The 23,769-nt window shown below is 46.7% G+C and overlaps 2 protein-coding genes across 2 annotated transcripts in view; both read right to left on the bottom strand.

The window, feature by feature from the left end:
- Nucleotides 1–10,323, bottom strand: part of far1 (fatty acyl CoA reductase 1) — a 35,658-nt gene extending 25,335 nt beyond the window's left edge. The window contains exon 1 of the mRNA XM_079272049.1: nucleotides 10,202–10,323. The gene's annotated coding sequence lies outside the window, so the exon portion shown is untranslated. The remainder of the gene's footprint in view (nucleotides 1–10,201) is intronic.
- Nucleotides 10,324–13,759: 3,436 nt separating this feature from the next.
- On the bottom strand, nucleotides 13,760–23,422 carry dkk3b (dickkopf WNT signaling pathway inhibitor 3b). Its single transcript, XM_079278774.1, has 8 exons — nucleotides 22,868–23,422; nucleotides 20,226–20,662; nucleotides 19,428–19,553; nucleotides 19,085–19,165; nucleotides 16,775–16,867; nucleotides 15,920–16,064; nucleotides 14,452–14,602; nucleotides 13,760–14,294 (listed from the first exon to the last, which is right to left on the bottom strand). The coding sequence occupies exons 2-8, from the start codon at nucleotides 20,415–20,417 to the stop codon at nucleotides 14,270–14,272; spliced, it is 813 nt and encodes a 270-aa protein (XP_079134900.1). The 5' UTR covers nucleotides 20,418–20,662; nucleotides 22,868–23,422; the 3' UTR covers nucleotides 13,760–14,269.
- Between the last annotated feature and the right edge of the window lie 347 nt (nucleotides 23,423–23,769).

Below are 23,769 nucleotides of genomic sequence, written 5' to 3'. Positions count from 1 at the left end.
GACAGACAGACAGACAGACAGACAGACAGACAGACAGACAGACAGACAGACAGACAGACAGACAGACAGACAGACAGACAGACAGACAGACAGACAGACAGACAGACAGACAGACAGACAGACAGACAGACAGACAGACAGACAGACAGACAGACAGACAGACAGACAGACAGACAGACAGACAGACAGACAGACAGACAGACAGACAGACAGACAGACAGACAGACAGACAGACAGACAGACAGACAGACAGACAGACAGACAGACAGACAGACAGACAGACAGACAGACAGACAGACAGACAGACAGACAGACAGACAGACAGACAGACAGACAGACAGACAGACAGACAGACAGACAGACAGACAGACAGACAGACAGACAGACAGACAGACAGACAGACAGACAGACAGACAGACAGACAGACAGACAGACAGACAGACAGACAGACAGACAGACAGACAGACAGACAGACAGACAGACAGACAGACAGACAGACAGACAGACAGACAGACAGACAGACAGACAGACAGACAGACAGACAGACAGACAGACAGACAGACAGACAGACAGACAGACAGACAGACAGACAGACAGACAGACAGACAGACAGACAGACAGACAGACAGACAGACAGACAGACAGACAGACAGACAGACAGACAGACAGACAGACAGACAGACAGACAGACAGACAGACAGACAGACAGACAGACAGACAGACAGACAGACAGACAGACAGACAGACAGACAGACAGACAGACAGACAGACAGACAGACAGACAGACAGACAGACAGACAGACAGACAGACAGACAGACAGACAGACAGACAGACAGACAGACAGACAGACAGACAGACAGACAGACAGACAGACAGACAGACAGACAGACAGACAGACAGACAGACAGACAGACAGACAGACAGACAGACAGACAGACAGACAGACAGACAGACAGACAGACAGACAGACAGACAGACAGACAGACAGACAGACAGACAGACAGACAGACAGACAGACAGACAGACAGACAGACAGACAGACAGACAGACAGACAGACAGACAGACAGACAGACAGACAGACAGACAGACAGACAGACAGACAGACAGACAGACAGACAGACAGACAGACAGACAGACAGACAGACAGACAGACAGACAGACAGACAGACAGACAGACAGACAGACAGACAGACAGACAGACAGACAGACAGACAGACAGACAGACAGACAGACAGACAGACAGACAGACAGACAGACAGACAGACAGACAGACAGACAGACAGACAGACAGACAGACAGACAGACAGACAGACAGACAGACAGACAGACAGACAGACAGACAGACAGACAGACAGACAGACAGACAGACAGACAGACAGACAGACAGACAGACAGACAGACAGACAGACAGACAGACAGACAGACAGACAGACAGACAGACAGACAGACAGACAGACAGACAGACAGACAGACAGACAGACAGACAGACAGACAGACAGACAGACAGACAGACAGACAGACAGACAGACAGACAGACAGACAGACAGACAGACAGACAGACAGACAGACAGACAGACAGACAGACAGACAGACAGACAGACAGACAGACAGACAGACAGACAGACAGACAGACAGACAGACAGACAGACAGACAGACAGACAGACAGACAGACAGACAGACAGACAGACAGACAGACAGACAGACAGACAGACAGACAGACAGACAGACAGACAGACAGACAGACAGACAGACAGACAGACAGACAGACAGACAGACAGACAGACAGACAGACAGACAGACAGACAGACAGACAGACAGACAGACAGACAGACAGACAGACAGACAGACAGACAGACAGACAGACAGACAGACAGACAGACAGACAGACAGACAGACAGACAGACAGACAGACAGACAGACAGACAGACAGACAGACAGACAGACAGACAGACAGACAGACAGACAGACAGACAGACAGACAGACAGACAGACAGACAGACAGACAGACAGACAGACAGACAGACAGACAGACAGACAGACAGACAGACAGACAGACAGACAGACAGACAGACAGACAGACAGACAGACAGACAGACAGACAGACAGACAGACAGACAGACAGACAGACAGACAGACAGACAGACAGACAGACAGACAGACAGACAGACAGACAGACAGACAGACAGACAGACAGACAGACAGACAGACAGACAGACAGACAGACAGACAGACAGACAGACAGACAGACAGACAGACAGACAGACAGACAGACAGACAGACAGACAGACAGACAGACAGACAGACAGACAGACAGACAGACAGACAGACAGACAGACAGACAGACAGACAGACAGACAGACAGACAGACAGACAGACAGACAGACAGACAGACAGACAGACAGACAGACAGACAGACAGACAGACAGACAGACAGACAGACAGACAGACAGACAGACAGACAGACAGACAGACAGACAGACAGACAGACAGACAGACAGACAGACAGACAGACAGACAGACAGACAGACAGACAGACAGACAGACAGACAGACAGACAGACAGACAGACAGACAGACAGACAGACAGACAGACAGACAGACAGACAGACAGACAGACAGACAGACAGACAGACAGACAGACAGACAGACAGACAGACAGACAGACAGACAGACAGACAGACAGACAGACAGACAGACAGACAGACAGACAGACAGACAGACAGACAGACAGACAGACAGACAGACAGACAGACAGACAGACAGACAGACAGACAGACAGACAGACAGACAGACAGACAGACAGACAGACAGACAGACAGACAGACAGACAGACAGACAGACAGACAGACAGACAGACAGACAGACAGACAGACAGACAGACAGACAGACAGACAGACAGACAGACAGACAGACAGACAGACAGACAGACAGACAGACAGACAGACAGACAGACAGACAGACAGACAGACAGACAGACAGACAGACAGACAGACAGACAGACAGACAGACAGACAGACAGACAGACAGACAGACAGACAGACAGACAGACAGACAGACAGACAGACAGACAGACAGACAGACAGACAGACAGACAGACAGACAGACAGACAGACAGACAGACAGACAGACAGACAGACAGACAGACAGACAGACAGACAGACAGACAGACAGACAGACAGACAGACAGACAGACAGACAGACAGACAGACAGACAGACAGACAGACAGACAGACAGACAGACAGACAGACAGACAGACAGACAGACAGACAGACAGACAGACAGACAGACAGACAGACAGACAGACAGACAGACAGACAGACAGACAGACAGACAGACAGACAGACAGACAGACAGACAGACAGACAGACAGACAGACAGACAGACAGACAGACAGACAGACAGACAGACAGACAGACAGACAGACAGACAGACAGACAGACAGACAGACAGACAGACAGACAGACAGACAGACAGACAGACAGACAGACAGACAGACAGACAGACAGACAGACAGACAGACAGACAGACAGACAGACAGACAGACAGACAGACAGACAGACAGACAGACAGACAGACAGACAGACAGACAGACAGACAGACAGACAGACAGACAGACAGACAGACAGACAGACAGACAGACAGACAGACAGACAGACAGACAGACAGACAGACAGACAGACAGACAGACAGACAGACAGACAGACAGACAGACAGACAGACAGACAGACAGACAGACAGACAGACAGACAGACAGACAGACAGACAGACAGACAGACAGACAGACAGACAGACAGACAGACAGACAGACAGACAGACAGACAGACAGACAGACAGACAGACAGACAGACAGACAGACAGACAGACAGACAGACAGACAGACAGACAGACAGACAGACAGACAGACAGACAGACAGACAGACAGACAGACAGACAGACAGACAGACAGACAGACAGACAGACAGACAGACAGACAGACAGACAGACAGACAGACAGACAGACAGACAGACAGACAGACAGACAGACAGACAGACAGACAGACAGACAGACAGACAGACAGACAGACAGACAGACAGACAGACAGACAGACAGACAGACAGACAGACAGACAGACAGACAGACAGACAGACAGACAGACAGACAGACAGACAGACAGACAGACAGACAGACAGACAGACAGACAGACAGACAGACAGACAGACAGACAGACAGACAGACAGACAGACAGACAGACAGACAGACAGACAGACAGACAGACAGACAGACAGACAGACAGACAGACAGACAGACAGACAGACAGACAGACAGACAGACAGACAGACAGACAGACAGACAGACAGACAGACAGACAGACAGACAGACAGACAGACAGACAGACAGACAGACAGACAGACAGACAGACAGACAGACAGACAGACAGACAGACAGACAGACAGACAGACAGACAGACAGACAGACAGACAGACAGACAGACAGACAGACAGACAGACAGACAGACAGACAGACAGACAGACAGACAGACAGACAGACAGACAGACAGACAGACAGACAGACAGACAGACAGACAGACAGACAGACAGACAGACAGACAGACAGACAGACAGACAGACAGACAGACAGACAGACAGACAGACAGACAGACAGACAGACAGACAGACAGACAGACAGACAGACAGACAGACAGACAGACAGACAGACAGACAGACAGACAGACAGACAGACAGACAGACAGACAGACAGACAGACAGACAGACAGACAGACAGACAGACAGACAGACAGACAGACAGACAGACAGACAGACAGACAGACAGACAGACAGACAGACAGACAGACAGACAGACAGACAGACAGACAGACAGACAGACAGACAGACAGACAGACAGACAGACAGACAGACAGACAGACAGACAGACAGACAGACAGACAGACAGACAGACAGACAGACAGACAGACAGACAGACAGACAGACAGACAGACAGACAGACAGACAGACAGACAGACAGACAGACAGACAGACAGACAGACAGACAGACAGACAGACAGACAGACAGACAGACAGACAGACAGACAGACAGACAGACAGACAGACAGACAGACAGACAGACAGACAGACAGACAGACAGACAGACAGACAGACAGACAGACAGACAGACAGACAGACAGACAGACAGACAGACAGACAGACAGACAGACAGACAGACAGACAGACAGACAGACAGACAGACAGACAGACAGACAGACAGACAGACAGACAGACAGACAGACAGACAGACAGACAGACAGACAGACAGACAGACAGACAGACAGACAGACAGACAGACAGACAGACAGACAGACAGACAGACAGACAGACAGACAGACAGACAGACAGACAGACAGACAGACAGACAGACAGACAGACAGACAGACAGACAGACAGACAGACAGACAGACAGACAGACAGACAGACAGACAGACAGACAGACAGACAGACAGACAGACAGACAGACAGACAGACAGACAGACAGACAGACAGACAGACAGACAGACAGACAGACAGACAGACAGACAGACAGACAGACAGACAGACAGACAGACAGACAGACAGACAGACAGACAGACAGACACAGACAGACACAGACACACACAGACACAGACACACACACACACACACACACACACACACACACACACACACACACACACACACACACACACACACACACACACACACACACACACACACACACACACACACACACACACACACACACACACACACACACACACACACACACACACACACACACACACACACACACACACACACACACACACACACACACACACACACACACACACACACACACACACACACACACACACACACACACACACACACACACACACACACACACACACACACACACACACACACACACACACACACACACACACACACACACACACACACACACACACACACACACACACACACACACACACACACACACACACACACACACACACACACACACACACACACACACACACACACACACACACACACACACACACACACACACACACACACACACACACACACACACACACACACACACACACACACACACACACGGTCTCTAGTGTTTACTCAGACCGGCCTTATTAAAAGTCCCTAAAGTTCAGCAGACTCTGGCTGTGTTGATTGTAAGCTGAATGTCGACAGCAGTGTTCTCCTGTAGGACGACCATCTACCACTTTAAGGTTACACACTGAGTCATTTGTCCACAAAAGGGCTGCAACCAACACTATCAATTAAGCAAACACTTCTTCTGTTTTACAAACCGATGAATATTTAGTGTGACTGGATCTTTCTAACACTAGAGCCGATATATATTAGGCCGATATCACATGCGTTGACTATGCACGAGTATATTGGGCCTTATCAGTCACATTGTGTTGGTTTAAGCCGATAACTCATCTAATCATTAACTGAGGGCAGTTTGTGTTATCAGCCATCATGTGACCAGAGGCTCTATAACACTTATCCACACTATGTAAAACCAAGTGCGCTATTCAAACAAACACAAGTATGCTGCTTTAACACAACCAATGGCAACCTCTTCACAACGCTGTTACAGGCAACCAGCGGTTCACTGGAAACTCATTGTGGCTCCGAACAAACTGCAGTCATTTCAAGTGAGAAAACCCACCTCAACATGGCCAATACAATATAATAAGAACCATCTATTCATGGTGTGTTGTCTCTTGCATGGCTGAATGACATGTACAACAATGTTTGAGATACAGGAACATGTAACTTCTGTGAGGAGTGCTCTGCTGCTACACACCACCAGTTCCAGAGCGAGCCAATAGCTGGCGTCCACAGTGGACTCATCTAAAAGCAGCACTTAATAGATGTGGATGACGGAGGTTCAACTGCATCAACAGGTGGATGAAGCTGCAGCCATGTTCGGTTTTCATTGTGAAAGCATGACAACGATCCAGTGGTGTCTGCAGACTTCACAGAGCTAACTTCAGTCACATGAAGAGTCTGCAGCGCTGCTGAGCAGCAGCTGAACCAGCGACTCCGCTTTCATGCAGTCAGACTTTAAAGCAGACCACTAGCCTGGGGTCACCATTCTCTCAATCCACCATTCCATTAGACTTTTATTATGAGAGTAGGATTCCATTCAAAATTATTTTTCAGCACTGAAGGCTCTGCTATTGGTAGACCAGGGAGCCCTGATTGGTTAACGTCAGATCATCGGTTTCATGTCGGACAGTTCTCATTTACATTTACTGTTCCAAACCTTTGTCTTTAAAGAGAGTCGTTACATGGTATGAAGCCTGTTTTCTTAATATACACATATATGATCAAATATAAATAATTCATTTAATATAACAATAACTTATTTCACCAGTCAGCTGGGAAAAAAGGATCCACTAGATGGCAGGAGGGAACTTCACGAGGCACACCTGAACGCACCATTCCACATGCTGATAGAGTGATGGAGACACGAGATGATTGGTGGAGATGCACCGTGGCTGAAATCAAACAGTTTGCTGAGCACGGCTGCGGTCTCCATCTTCTGCAGCCTACAAACTATAGTTTTTCGTTCACCGACTCAGTCGTTTACAGTCAGGGCCAGAAGTATTTGGACTGAGACACAATTTCTCAAATTTTTCCTCGTTACACAACTCTAATGGATTTGAAACTAATCAGTCAATATGTGTTTGAAGTGAAGACTTTCAGCTTTAATTCAATGGATAAAACTAAAATATCACAATAACCGTTTAGGAATTACAGCCACTTCTACACAGTCCATGTTCAGAGGCTCAAAAGTTATTGGACAAACTAACATAATTGTGAATATAATCATTATTTGTAATACTTGGAGGTAAATCCTTTGCAGTCAATGATTGCCTGAATTCTGGCTCCATAGACATCACCAAACACTGAGTTTCCTCCCTTGAGAAGCTTTGACAGACCTTTCACTGCAGCCTCCTTCAGCTGCTGCTGTTCGTGGGTCTTTCTGCCCTCAGTTTTACCTTCAGTAAGTGAAAAGCTGCTCACTTGGGTTGAGATCAGATGAGTGACTTGGCCATTGAAGAATCTTCCATTCCTTTGCCTTGAGAAGCTCTCGTGTTGTGTTCATCACTAACGTGATATCAAGCTGACCAGCTTCCCATTATAAACAGGTTGTGAAGACCACAACGACCGAACCCTTTCTCCTCATCTCACTCCAAGCTGAGAAACACTGGCTGGCCACCAGCCAACTTGCAGGCTGGTGTGCAGAGCTTGGCCGACAGCCTGTTGAAATCACACATTTCTCAATCATCCAGTCGGAATACAAATTCAGCACAAATAAGAGGTTCAACAGTGTCAGTGACTTCAGCCTTCACACAGAGTGATTGTTCCAATCCCAGCAGAACACACATGCACTGAAAACAGGAAACGTGAGTGAGAGTGGATATCAACAGAACTTAGTGTGCTACGCTCTGCAGACAGACACCTGCTCAGGTGGCTCCACCTGTAAGCCTGCCTCACCTCGACCATACGGACAGGGGGTTCTGACTGAAGGCTGCTTCTGAACAGACTCGCACAAGAGGAGACCAGGGTCACATCTTAAAGAGAGGACAATGAGGGCAGTTGGTGACAATAGGACTAGTGTGGGCCTCTGTCCTAGGGACAAGCCCTTATTCATAGCTTCACACATGCCTTCTTGGGTCTGTGCCCCCCCCCCCCCGGGCTGCATGTTGAGGATGATGCGGTTCTGCTAACGTGTCACAATTAGCTTAAACCAAAACCAGCGTGCAGATTGATGATATTGATGCCAATAATGCCTCAGAGTGGATGAGAGCAACACAAACTAGATTAATCAGGCGCATACCAACCAGTTAGGCTATAGGAGGCATTGAGCTCATCGATATCTAGGATGCAGTTCTATCCTCTACAAACGCTGCAGTATTTCGTGTCTTGGGTGCCCCATATATGCAGTTCAACCCCAATACAGCTGATGGACAACATGTTTGTCTGGGATCAAGAAGTACTGCCATCCAGCCATTGAGGTGATACAAGGCTGGTGTGGACCTGGCGGTCTCCTTTCTGGACAGCCCTGAAAGCTGATCACCCAGGAATGAAAAACTAAAATCTGGTCTCGTCTGCACACTAACAAAAGCTCAAATAGTTTTCAGAAGAAACTTTACGACTAATGTGAAAACTCACTGGCAGGCCACGGTAAACTATTATAGATTTAAAAGTTAGTCACAGAGGCATTCACTCACACACAAGCTAAAAGAATCACAGCCTCAGGTCATCCAACCCCTCCAGGAGAGCGAGTCACTCAGCAGGTGAGATGTGTAGAGACCCTGGTGATGGACACATGCTCCAGCAACAATCACATCAAGGTGCATCCTCTGCAGCAACCTGCTCCTTCCAGTAGGAAACACCGACGTCACAACACCCGTAAAGAGGTTTGTATAGACTTCTATTCCAGGTCAACGGCTTAAACCTGAGGAGGGCACCATTCCCCTTCACCCGCCAAACGAAACATTCGTGCATTAGGAGACATCGCTGTTCTTAACGGTACCGTGAGGCATCCGGGCCAAACAGAGGAGTGTTACCAGAGACAACATGGAGCAAGGAGGCGGACTGAGCGCGGACTCCTACGGGCTACGTGGAGGATCCGAATCCCGCGATTCTCATTATGCACAGCCGCCTCTCATCGTGACCGCTCACCGTCCATTTGCACGGGGGAAACCACGGCGAGTCTTCGGCTGCGACAGCCCGAGAGTAACGGTGAAGCAGGCGCGAGGCCGCTCACGGCTCAGCTAGCCCTCGCCCCAAATTCAAAGTGCCTCCTGCAGTCAACTGCAACTGTCAACTGAGAAGCAGGGACCATTACGACTGTATTTCCACAGAAGAGGCCCCGTGCTGAGCGGGAGGTCGCGTGGAGACTGGCTGGCATGGATGTGGTGCGGGGGAAATGCCACAAAGTGGAACTTGGTTCCGGTATCTGCGTATGTCTCAGACTAACACTACGGTAGTGTTCAGCCACCCCTCCCTCGTCTTGCTGCATCTCTTCCTACGCGATGTCACACGTTGAGCAGCAGCCAGACACGCCACAGTTAGCGCTTTGCAAACCAGCATCGAGTGCCCCGGTTGACTACGAGGAACATGCGGCTCGTGGACGTAATGTGAAGGGTATACGTACCCACAAAATGTCGATGTTTCCCCGGTTCCTGAACTTGGCAGTCTGTTGCGTGGCGGAGCAGCAGCGTGTAACGTTCCAGCCGTAACCGACAAGAGTGGAGACGCAGCAGGAAGCCCGCAGCCTGGGCGGATAAACGCACCGCCGTGACGTCAGCGGGAAAGCGGTGTCCGCCACAGAGAGGCGGAGAGGAGGTCTCACTCCTCCGTGTTTCGCTTGCAGAACATCCTATCTCCACCAGACTGCTTAGCCCGAGCACACATTCCTGTTCCTAAACTAACTGTTCTCTACCTGCTGACCTCCTCATCCGTCTGTGAAATGTGTACACAGTCAAGAGGAACCGGAATACTCCAAACCAACCTCAACTAATGTCTTAGAACCACATTTTAACGCAGGGCCTCTCTAAAAGCCCAAACTGACCAAAGAATGCTGGACTACAATACCTGAATGGTACACATTTCTCCTCTAAATGTGATATTTAATTACCAAAACCAAGTGACATGCACTGTACCTGGGACATCTGAGGCCCCGGGGGGTCTGGGGTCCCGGTGCTTCTTGCGCGCTATGAACGGTTGGTACTCCAGCGTTAAGGACAAGAGCGATGAATACATGATATACAGTGAGTTTTCACATAAATCCCCGAATTAATCTGGTTGAGCTCACGTTGGTTTTTCGATTAATTTTGGATGACTGTATAAAATGTAGTTATTGTAAGGAAACACTTACAAGAACTCTGGCTGCTATCTTCACCATGAAAGGAGGTGAGACTCAGTACTGTAGTACTAACTAAACTGACAGAAATAAGTGCTGTGTCTTGCTGTAGCTCTCATGCATCCCAACAATGAGACTAAGTCACAACCTATGGCTGGATGGCCATGCTGTTACACATCTAGTCTGTGGTCGTGTTTGTCATGTGAATTTCTGGATATTAAACCTTTGAGTCAAATAATTGAGGACTGTCTGCACCACACTGCAAACGCCTCCTGGGAAGTAACAGAGCACTTGCACAGTGTTTGTACTGAGCCAGAGGTGTGTTTGTGTCCCTCTCTCAGGTCTCCTGTCCTCTTCCACCCCCACGCTCCATGTCCCCTCTGTCTATCAAGGTCAACACTGTGGGTTGATGCGTGTTAATGTCTCCAAACTGCATTTTGTGGGAACAAATAAGTGTCACAAGATTGCAAAGATCAGAAAAGGAGGAAGCTTCACACTTAAACAAGACCAATACTGATCAATATGAGATATCAGTTCAGTAAGTTCAGGTTAATAAACAGCAGAACAGAAACACTGTCACACCTATTCATTATGAAAGTGCAACGACCAACACTCGACTGACCAACGATGTCACTTCTTCGCTCAGGAACAGACGTTCACTGTCATATAGGCTTCTCTCTGCTGCGGTCCATCCTCAATAGAAATGAAGCATCTGTGTCCATGTCAGAGGAGACTTCCCACAGACGCAGATGCTTCTCTTTCTGTAGATCAAGCAGCAGCAGCGACTTCTATCAGCCAACACAACAGTTAGCTTGTAGCAGCCCTGAAGGACTGCAGGCTGACGGCAGACAGGGGAGGACCAGAGGAGGAGGACTCTGTGTTCACATCATGAGGACTCTGGAGGACCAGAGGAGGAGGACTCTGTGTTCACATCATGAGGACTCTGGAGGACCAGAGGAGGAGGACTCTGTGTTCACATCATGAGGACTCTGGAGGACCAGAGGAGGAGGACTCTGTGTTCACATCATGAGGACTCTGGAGGACCAGAGGAGGAGGACTCTGTGTTCACATCATGAGGACTCTGGAGGACCAGAGGAGGAGGACTCTGTGTTCACATCATGAGGACTCTGGAGGACCAGAGGAGGAGGACTCTGTGTTCACATCATGAGGACTCTGGAGGACCAGAGGAGGAGGACTCTGTGTTCACATCATGAGGACTCTGGTGGACCAGAGGAGGAGGACTCTGTGTTCACATCATGAGGACTCTGGTGGACCAGAGGAGGAGGACTCTGTGTTCACATCATGAGGACTCTGGAGGACCAGAGGAGGAGGACTCTGTGTTCACATCATGAGGACTCTGGAGGACCAGAGGAGGAGGACTCTGTGTTCACATCATGAGGACTCTGGAGGACCAGAGGAGGAGGACTCTGTGTTCACATCATGAGGACTCTGGTGGACCAGAGGAGGAGGACTCTGTGTTCACATCATGAGGACTCTGGAGGACCAGAGGAGGAGGACTCTGTGTTCACATCATGAGGACTCTGGAGGACCAGAGGAGGAGGACTCTGTGTTCACATCATGAGGACTCTGGTGGACCAGAGGAGGAGGACTCTGTGTTCACATCATGAGGACTCTGGAGGACCAGAGGAGGAGGACTCTGTGTTCACATCATGAGGACTCTGGAGGACCAGAGGAGGAGGACTCTGTGTTCACATCATGAGGACTCTGGAGGACCAGAGGAAGAGGACTCTGTGTTCACATCATGAGGACTCTGGAGGACCAGAGGAGGAGGACTCTGTGTTCACATCATGAGGACTCTGGAGGACCAGAGGAGGAGGACTCTGTGTTCACATCATGAGGACTCTGGAGGACCAGAGGAGGACTCTGTGTTCACATCATGAGGACTCTGGAGGACCAGAGGAGGACTCTGTGTTCACATCATGAGGACTCTGGAGGACCAGAAGAGGAGGACTCTGTGTTCACATCATGAGGACTCTGGAGGACCAGAGGAGGAGGACTCTGTGTTCACATCATGAGGACTCTGGAGGACCAGAGGAGGAGGACTCTGTGTTCACATCATGAGGACTCTGGAGGACCAGAGGAGGAGGACTCTGTGTTCACATCATGAGGACTCTGGAGGACCAGAGGAGGAGGACTCTGTGTTCACATCATGAGGACTCTGGAGGACCAGAAGAGGAGGACTCTGTGTTCACATCATGAGGACTCTGGAGGACCAGAGGAGGAGGACTCTGTGTTCACATCATGAGGACTCTGGAGGACCAGAGGAGGAGGACTCTGTGTTCACATCATGAGGACTCTGGAGGACCAGAGGAGGAGGACTCTGTGTTCACATCATGACGACTCTGGTGGACCAGAGGAGGAGGACTCTGTGTTCACATCATGAGGACTCTGGAGGACCAGAGGAGGACTCTGTGTTCACATCATGAGGACTCTGGAGGACCAGAGGAGGACTCTGTGTTCACATCATGATGCTTGGTGCTCAAACACAGTCACAGTTGATGGACGGTGTTTTCCTCATGTTGAGTATTTAATGTGAAGATGAGAATTGTTGCTGTTGCTGCTGTTTACGTTCCTTATGATGCTAATCCAAAAACTGCACGACAGGAATGTGAAGCTGGTTTTGTTTTCTGTTGTTTGTCGTGTGTTTGTCGGGCCACCACTGAATTGTGCATCTCTGTGTTGCATAATGACAATAACTGATCCTTGAATCCTTGAATTAGCCAACTCGTGACATGACACCGTGGGTTGGTTTTTCTTCTGGCCTCCCCTGATGTTCGGAGTCACTGGTCCACATTTAATCTGTGAATACCACAACAGTGCTTTGCTTGGTTCTCAGTCAAAAGTAAGAACACGTCTTTTATTAGCTGCATGATAATACACATTGGTCATAAGCAGGGTCTCAAATGAAGTCCTTTCCTCATCACTGAACATGTCTGCCAGCCGTCCACTTCTCAAATCTATGTACAGCACTTCAGAAGTGTAAATACTGAGTCAGCAGCACTATACTGTAGAAACATGGACTATATCATTAACCTTCATCCACAACTACTTAACCAAGGAATTGCTTTTTTAAAATAATATTTCTTGAAATAAGGAAACCCTGTCTGCCATGCTGGCAGGTGAACTGAAGTCTCTGGCAGCAGCCAACATTCACCCTGTATTTGGCATGTGCTCATTTCATTCATTCATAAGGCATAAATAATACAAGTTAACAATAAGTCCTGCCCTGAAGCAACATCCTCTTCCTTTCTAAACTGTTGATCAGCAGGTGGGCCGTTCTGCGGGGAATGTTCTGTAAGGAGGTTAGTTTGGCTCCTGGCCGGTCATCCATCTCCAGTACTACTCTCCACAAACAGATCCTCGTCTGAGTGAGAGAAAGAAGGAGCAATTTAGAGAAACAACACATTTGCAGATATAATTTGGCTGACTGTTCTATTCCCCCATATAAACCTAAGATCTGAACTTCTGCACATGCTCATTGGGGGACTATCAGTGTAAACGTATACCGTGTTTGCTCTCACCCATGAGGTTGGCACTGGAGGTCGTCGGCACAGGGGCAGTGGTCACGGGGACCCTCCTGGTCCCAGGCCAGCATGTCCATCAGCAGGTTGGGGTGGCTCAGACAGGACTCCCCCTTCTCTGGTTTGGGATTACACACCGGAAACAACAGCTCTGTAGGAAGCAGCAGAGAGAGAATAATGCTCACAGGCCACTTCATCACTGCTGTTGCTGTTTCAAACAAATCCAAAACATTAAGCCCACGTCAGATACCCAGGCCCTGTTCCACAGACATTAAGACCAGAATACAGAAGCATTGTTCCATGGATGTTTCTATTCCATGTTTGAAGAGTTTAGACCGAGTACATCAAAATGTATGTATATGAAACACCACATATAATTACTTCAAACGGTCTATGTCGGTATGCTACTTGGTCCGAGTGTGATGAAAAAAGAATCAATATGTTGTTAGCTGCAGGTCAATCCCTCAGCTCTGTAACAGAGCGCTGCAGAAATGAGTCCGGCCATCTTTACACTTCCCGTTCCTCCGTCTGAGAGGCAGTGTGTTTTTGGGGAGATGTCTGAAATGAGGTCAGTAACACAAGCTGCAGATATTTGAACGTTTGCTTCTACGATATCAAATATGTCAGTAAATACTCCTCTGGTGATTTGAGAAGCTTTTATATGTCGGTTGCTAACAAGTGTCAAAAAGAGCCTAAACGTCGTCACGCCGACTATCCTCCATCACAGCCTCGTGGTGTAGTTCCTTTATAGCCTAACGTTAGCTTCTTACTTCTGAAGATTGCATTTACATTTCAAACATCATAAAGTGGTGTTCATTGTGAAGATTATTTTGCTGAACAGAACATGTAAGTATCAAAAACATTTGCTTGCCACACAATGGAAGAATCGCTTTTATGGGATGGAGCCAGTGTGACGCTCACGTCCTGTGGATAACTGCTGTTATCATTTGGCACTGTAGATACAATTGAATTGAATTGATGGCCAGTATGTATTCCTCAGCATTTCCATTTGATACTGGATGAGCTTTACACTGTTTAGCTGACCATGTGCTGCACATGGAGGGAGTTTGACTTCAGGTCAATTGAAGCTAGAGAGACAAGACGTTGACCTTGCTGACCTCCAGTGGTTCAAACACCTCCACTGTGTTGGGGTGGAACTGAAACCTTAGAGACACTGGGACAAATAAAAGCTTCTAAATGACTAGATGTCTCTAGTGTCAGTGAGCACTATTTCCAAGCAATGTAAAATAAAGGATCATAGAAGCAATAGCAGATACAACTGTGCTGCTACAAATATAATATAGTACAATATAGTGTAGATAAGAACAGGACATTATGAGAAAAGGGACATGGGAAATTAGAATTGATGTGAGGGACAGCTCGACAGACAGTTCAAATAGAAGCCGAGAGTGTTTGAGCACACAGTACAGATGTGAAAGAGTCTCTGTTCAGTTAATGTAGAGCTCACCTCGCTGAAAGGCACAGCAGAGGTCAGTCCTGCAGTCACCCTGACCCTGACAGATAGATCCCTCCGCTCCTTTGGTGCCATTGACCGTACACTGCCCCCACACACACATCTGGTCTGAGCAACACTCCTCGTCCTTAGTGCAGGGCTAAGTGGACACACACAAGGATGTGAAGCACATGTGGTCTGTTGCTGCATACACGCTTCTGTGGGTGTACCAGCATCCATTATTTCATAGTATTTCCAGTAAAAGGTATGTGTAGCTGTTTAACATTGAGATATTAGTGAGATTTGATTGAGTGCTGCTGCTTTACTGAACATGATGAACACTTCAGCTGTCACTGTTTTTATCATTATCACAGCAAGGCGGGCCAGGGTTCAATAGACATGTCTCCCCATGGCAGCGTGGATCCTCTCCTGGTTCTCTGGCTCGCCCCCAACAGTCCAAAGACATGCAGCCTCGGTTAGTTCACTGACGACTCTAAATGGCCCATGATGGATGGGTGGATGGCAGCCTCAACTCTCTGCAGATCAAAAGTGAAACTGCTTCATGGCCCAGAAGGGGGCGCTCTTTCTGCTGTGGAGATTCTGTGAGTCATGATCTCATTTGATTATGGCTATTATCACATTCTATGACATTTATTTTCACAGTGATGTGCTGATATTCGAACAATCCAGATGTTGCACCTTTAAAGGTGCGTTGACTATTTTTTCTGTCACTTTGGGGGAGCGGCTGAACCACGCGAGTAACCACGTTCACATTAAACAGACATTTCATCCATTGTTGAAATAACAAATGGATCGATGAACTTTTAACTAGACAAACAACCACAAAAGCAACGCTGACTGATTGCCCACCATGTCCGTTGGGATGCAGGGGAGGCACTTGGAGTCCTCGATCTCATACAGGCAGTACTTCAGGTGACCACAGTCCTCGTCCACCATGCACTCCTGGGTCGAGAGACAACAGCAGTTACACATACAGTCAGTTCTGTTAAATCATCAGCTTCCTCTGTCTTGTGGTTGTCATGATCATGATCAAACCACACGTTTAGAGCTCTGAAACACGTTCTACCGTCAAACTCCACTGCTTATTGTTATTTATCTCATTTCATGGTTTCAGGGCAGACTTTTCCAGTAGTATACTTCTGACTAGTTTTCTTGGAATGCTAACAGGGTATTTGAGGTTTAGTTCAACTCTTTTCCAGTGGTCAGAGGAACAGTGTCTGCCAGACAGCCCCTGCTGTGATCTCACCACCTTTCTTCAGTCTGTATCTTTACACGGGCTGCCTTTGAGAAATCAGTGCAGAAACTAGTAGCCTCCCTGAAACCATGCATTACTGCAGCAGCTCTCAGACCCAACAGCCGGAGCATAATAGGTAAGAGCTGATTCACCAAAGGTTCCAGTCACCTCAGTCAGTGTCGTTCACGACTGCACATGTGCCCGAGGATGAAAGCTCTTAGAGGGCAAAGCCTTCATGATGTAGAACCAGAGAACCCCAGAGATAGGCTGGGAAAATGTGCCATCTTGGCTCAAACTTCACTTCCAGGTTCCAGTGAGCTCTGGCTCGAGTATTCTGATACAGCCAGTCGATAACGGCAGACAGCAATGAGTCTGATACCATCCTAATCCCCTCATTCAGATTGATCTAATTACACCTGTTTCAAATGTACAGTTACAGTTAAGAGTATTCAGTTCCATCAATAGCCATTATCCATGGGATCTTGCTTATAATCCATTATAATTACATTGCAGTTGAAATTTAGATTTTAAACTATGCACGGATTGAAATATAATGAGTTCCTTTGTTGCAGCTCCATTTACTCTGGGATTGTAATAGAAATAGTTCTCCTTACAGTGGATTCATATTAGCTTATACCTTTCAGAGGAGGCCTGATGGTTGAGGAGCTATTCTTCATGCATTATGGGTAAGTATGTTCCAAGTGACAGGGCTCAACAGGTATCCTCATAACTAGAAAGCCATCTCAACATTGCAAGATCTGTAACGTGTAACTGGATCTGTTCTCATAGTTATCGGATACAAATCTAAATCTAAGGGATACTTCATCAGGATTAATGTTAAAAATACGGAAAGCGTGATTAAGTTATGAAAAAAGGTCTTTGTTTTTGTTTTGTTTTTTGAATGCAATTATGCTTTTCTTAGTGTCATCATTCTGCTTTACTGTATTATATGGTGATGACAGATCATCTCATAAGTGGAGGAAAATGATCCAATAAGGAAAAAAGACGACAGTTGTTGATAATCGATTTGATAAAAGAGATGCAAATCTTGTTCTTTTAATGCTTTAAGATGCTGAGTCATAATTACGAGACAACTCATAATTAACTGTAACTGAATTACTTTGAAACAACATGTAAACGTAGTTGCCACGGATGTCTATAACATTTTGACTTTGACTTATACCGTATGAAGCTTTCGGTGACAGTTATGGGTATATGTGCATATGATCAACTACTGTAAACATTCCAGCTGCTAAACTCCATTCAAAGAAAAGTACTAACAGCTACACATATCCAAACCGACTGGATATCGTCTATGAAGTGCTGAGTCCACCAACTTTACTGCGACTTCCTTGAGTGTAATTTGAGTTTGACTCCATGCAGAGGCTGGAATTATACAGTTAGTCATTTCAGAAGAGCAGACCTTGTCCTGCCTGGCACGCTGGCTTTCCTGACATTTTTTCCAGCAGCGAGGTCTATTAACATAACCACTCGCTGTGCAGCTGCCAGGAAAGTAACAGATCAAAACCGCCGTTATGAAGGAAAATGGCAACACAGCAAGCAGCAATAATGACCTCAATCCAAGATTGTGAGAAGTACATGTTATGTCTGTGTGCTGGATGATCTCATTCTCTATAACACAAGTTGAGTTTTAGAGAGCATTCCACCTCTCGGTCTCTTCTTACAAACATTATGAATATCTACAAACCTCTTACCGTAGAAACAATACATTTCATTTAATTAAACCTCTGAGTATGTCGACACGTCTTTCAGTACACTGCTTTGCTCAAAGAGCCCACCCTATGAGCATTATATCTCCATCAGCTGTTCTGTTCAGTTGTAATAATGTCAGCTGAAACACAGGCCACAATGCATTAGTTCTCTAATTACTCACACAGACCAGACAGAGGAAGCAGAAGACTCACGTGATCCGCACTGTTCCAATGGCCAGACATCTCCATATGGATGTGTGAAAGATGAACATCTCCTGTTCTATTATAAGTCTCCTATAAATGGCAAAAGGAGTGACATGTTGTATCAGAAAAGGGAAAACTACCATCATCCCTACAATCACTTGAATAACAACCACAGTCTTATGCTCATCATGTGTGTATCACAACCCTTCAGCCCATTCATAAACCCATTCAGAGATGTAAAGGGAGAAACATTGTCAACGCTTGTTGTATCCATTCATGAAATCATGACCTGTCAGATAAAAGGGTTTTGTCTGAGATATATTTGACCACGTTGTCATGAGTGAACTTCTACCTTGTCAGCTCCATCAAGGACCTGGACCACTCTGTCTACCTCCGTCATCATCTTCTTCGTCTCATTGTGGGAGTTACTGCGCAGATCCAGTGACGTGAGAGATGATTTAGCACTCTCAGTAGTTATCTGTTGGGTTGAACGTTTGGGTACACATGGAATCCATTAATTCATCTTACAAAATAAAGCACACAGCATTTACATTGTGTCCACATCAGATTTCCATGTGGGGAGGAAGAGTATGAAGCCTCAGGGTGGCTGCTGATACACAGCAGGATGCTGATCTCCATGTATTGGATGACATGAAAGGAAACTTCCTCGTAGGTCACAAATGATCAAAACCAGACAGTGCCCTGAAACATGAGCCCACTTATTAGACCTGCAGACCTCCAACTCTAAGGGGACAATAACTGACCTTAAGGCTGCCTTCCAGGAGTCTCAGCTGGCCAACAGGAGATTGGTTGTGTAAAGTTCTCAGTCACACAAGTATAAGGGGTTATAAGGTTATCCATCTTTCTATTATTGAATTGAATGGACAAAATCCATTTTGAGTCACCATTATGATGAGGACTATTGGTATTCAGACGTGGCATGTTGGTCAGACACAGCTGAGATGGAAACTATGTGTGGTGTCTCAACAGCAGCCTATTTCAGCCTGGTAGTCAAAATGAAGCAGACTGCCAAAACACTTCAATGTGACTGCTATGATTAAGATCTGATGAATTTCACTACTTGTGGTAATTATTTGTCAAATAACCGACAACTCTTCCCTTGTTTGAATGAATAAAATATGACACAGACCTGGTCCACAGCCTCCTCCAGTATGTGCTGGGTGTCCTCCATCAGCTCCTCCACTTCCCGGAACATGTCGTTTAGACTGACCGGGCCCCGCTCCAGGGCGTCCCGCAGGTCTACTGCCTCGCCCCGCGCCGCACCATCCATCGCCCACAAGCACAAACTCAAAGATACCAACAGCAGCATGATAGCGGACATCTTTCCTTCTCTCTCCGTCCGACAGTCCACCAAGCAGCAGATCCGTGTGACGCACGGAGGGCGCACAGCCGCGCACAGCCGCACACAGCTGGATCTGTTTTATTTGGAAAGTCTGAGGAGTGGTGGCGGGGTTATAAACTGGAACGGATCAGGTTTAATGGCGTGGAGTAGGCTACATGTCAAAATCAAAGGGCTGGTTATGGTGAGCTGGACATGTAAAGCTGTTAGCAGTTACCAGATGTGATCTGCAAAGAGAAGTTCACCCCGCAAACAATCAACCTTCATACAGGAAGAACCTCATTGCACTTTGTGAAACTCTGACCAAACCTCGGTAGCTTTTGCACAGTTTTGACAAACTAATGTAGTTTCATATGCTTATACCTTTAATATATAACTCAGCTAACATATCAATTACTGACTGCATGAACTTTCAGAGCAGCGTTTCTGAATAGATATGGTTATAAACTACAACAACACATTGTTCTTTTGTCAACCAGATCATCATTACAATAAATACATATGAATAGATTTTTCTAGGATGGAATATCTTTCATGTTTCATAATGTACACTGTAGGTCTATAATACATCAAAATCATATGGACAACATGTGTTTATTGTTGTTTATTTCATCTTCACAATGACTTCGTATCTGTAGGTGGAGAGCCTCCTCTGGGATGTTTCTGGAAGAGCTGCGACACGTCGAGTGAAATCACTATTCGTATAAAGTGGCCGTAAAGCGGATTACATGGTCGCAGTGGAGGGCGATGCATCTTCTACAGGGCTGTCTTACTACAGTTGAACCACCACAGCTACGGTTATTGTTTGCTTCGTGACAACACCTCATATTCACAGAACACTGCAACAATTGACAACTGAAATAAAATGTTACATGAAGCTCAACACCTACAAATACACTAACTGCAGAGTGCAGGTACATGAGTACGCACATGACGGGATGGTTCGTCATTAACGGACAATGCATGTAGTTAAATCAATGTAATTAACACAATGACAAGAACAAACTCACAAGAACAGTCACATATATTTACAACAAAGCAACAAATCAATCCATCAAACCTGCGGCACTAAAACACCGAACACTCGCGAACACTCGAAGCGCACGAGCCATTCAAATATTATTCACATCAGAGGGAACAATATTAACCAGTGGTGGGCCGTCAGGGCCTGCAAGGCCTTCTCTGCTGGCCTAAACAGAATCACAAAGTTATAGTTATTTTATAATTTAATAATTTTAAATATTTTTCCCATTATCTTATGTTCTCATTGCACAGCTACTGTCTTCCTCAGTTGCTCTGCTTCCAGTGCAGCTTGTTTTAAGTCAAGCTTTTATCCAATCAGATCTCACCTCTGTGTCTCTAGGTAGAACAGAGCCAGAGGCCTGCAGACTCACAAGTGCATCCATGTGCACTTTAAGTGAATGGGGACGATATTGTTGATTGTCATCGTGTTCAACCAATCAGATCTCTAGTTTGACATGCTGGGCGTATTCTTTGACGTGTCAGAGCTGCTAGCTGGCCTACAAGTACGTGATTGGTCAGTGGGCTAGCCTGACGTGTTGGGCGGTGACAATCCCAAAATCTGCTGCCTCTGTGAGCGGACATTTTCAGCCTCAAACGCATTAAAACGTATTCAAGAAATACAACTGGGGAGGCTCGACTGTCTTCACTGGCGTCCATGAATGGAGAAGGACTTCTTACTGGAACTAAAACACATGGATGTACTGAACAACCGTGAGATTAAACTCTTTGTTAACAAAGAAAGGAGGAAGCACTTTGTCTTTAAATAGTGAACAGCAGCTCTGGTAAGTTAAATGCGTTTGTTTTTACATCTGCAGTAGCTTTAATATGCTTGTTTATGTGTTATTATTTGTACAACTTGTTTTTATGAAGATTTTTGTTTGGTTTTATATGTGATAGGAACCATTGTTACGTCCAATGTTGCTCTGGGGACATATTTAACCGCTGCCAGTGTTGGTAATTTGGCGACTTTCTCACTAAATCTGGTGACTTTCAAAACCCTCATGGTGACTTGTTTTGTCAAAAGCTACTAGTGACAAATCTAGCGACTTGTTCTGGTGTTCTTGGAGACTTTTCTGGTGTTTAGACATTAAAGTAGTGTGTTCTGCACTGTGGTGAATGAGCAGCGGTGCTGCCGTCAGCCCCTCCCCCGCTGCCCACAGAAGCCTCACGCTGCAGTCAGAGCAGAGAGGAGACGCACTCTCTGCAGATAGTCTATCTACAGGTGTTGGCTTCATTTTTACACGATACAAATAACAACCGTAGCTGTGTTTCAGCTGAAGGACAGCAGTGAAGGCCCAGGTATAACATGCACGGCCCGCCACTGATATTAACTATACAATAAAAACAACACGATCGACAAATGAACACAGCGCTACTGCAGATGTAAAAACACAAAGCAGTTCACTTACCACATGCTGTTCATTATTTAGAGACAAAGTTCATCCTCCTGTCTTTGTGTACAAGCAGTTCAATTACGCGGTTGTGCAGAACATCCGTGCGTCTCAGTTCCAGCCAGAGGTCTCCCCAGTTGTGTTTCTGGAATATGTTTTGATGCGTTTGAGGGCTGAAAATGTCCGCTCGACAGAGGCAGTCGACATTGGGATCGTCACCCCTAAACATGGCCGAGATCCTCCTTGTGGCACCGCAGTGGCTAGTCCGTGGCAAGCGTCAGTCAGGTGTCACAACAGCGGCAAGCGAGCGGCACTCGTTCGGCACCCGTCAAGAAACTGCCGAGCTGAGCGGGAGGAGCCACATTTTGCTTTTCCATGCTGTGTCAGGGCTGCTAGCTGTGGGGTTGGCCGATGTTTTTCCTGAAATGTCCTCCTCGAGAAAGGCTTCGTCAGTAACTCCGCCACCATATTGGTTTCTCCTCCTCCTTCAGCCATTGAGTGTTAAAACACAGCTCGGTAAAAAAAACAGAATCTACACCAAGCAAAACGCTAAGAATATCATAACTTCTCTTATGTTTCAACCGGAACTCTTACTAAACACTAAGATCTGCTAGCTAGCTTCCTGTTTGACAAAAGTCACGCTGGCTCACTGACCAATCACGGTGCACGTTAATGCAGACGTACTTAGCAGGCTACCTGGGTACCACTGGCACGTCAAAGAATACGCCAAACATGTCAAACTAAAGATCTGATTGGTTGAAGACTATGATAATCAACAATGATGTCCCCATTCACTTAGGCCCTGTCCACATTACTCTGCTTATGTTTGGAAACACATATGTTTTGCTACGTTTACACTGAGCGGCCACACTACGCCGGAGTTTTGGAGCAGCCTAAACGGAGGAGTTTGAAAACACCCC

The sequence above is a fragment of the Melanostigma gelatinosum genome, assembly GCF_949748355.1.
Source record: "Melanostigma gelatinosum genome assembly, chromosome: 1".
Classification (NCBI taxonomy): domain Eukaryota; kingdom Metazoa; phylum Chordata; class Actinopteri; order Perciformes; family Zoarcidae; genus Melanostigma; species Melanostigma gelatinosum.
This window is presented reverse-complemented; position numbering and strand designations above follow the sequence as displayed.

Bases quoted from the DNA above. Each gene is read 5' to 3' on its own strand.
- dkk3b (XM_079278774.1), bottom strand. From the start codon at position 20,417: ATGTCCGCTATCATGCTGCTGTTGGTATCTTTGAGTTTGTGCTTGTGG. The intron at 19,554-20,225 runs GTCTGTGTCATA...TCAACCCAACAG, and splicing joins TGGAGGAGGCTGTGGACCAG to ATAACTACTGAGAGTGCTAA. The intron at 16,868-19,084 runs GTGAGTCTTCTG...CTCTCGACCCAG, and splicing joins ATTGGAACAGTGCGGATCAC to GAGTGCATGGTGGACGAGGA.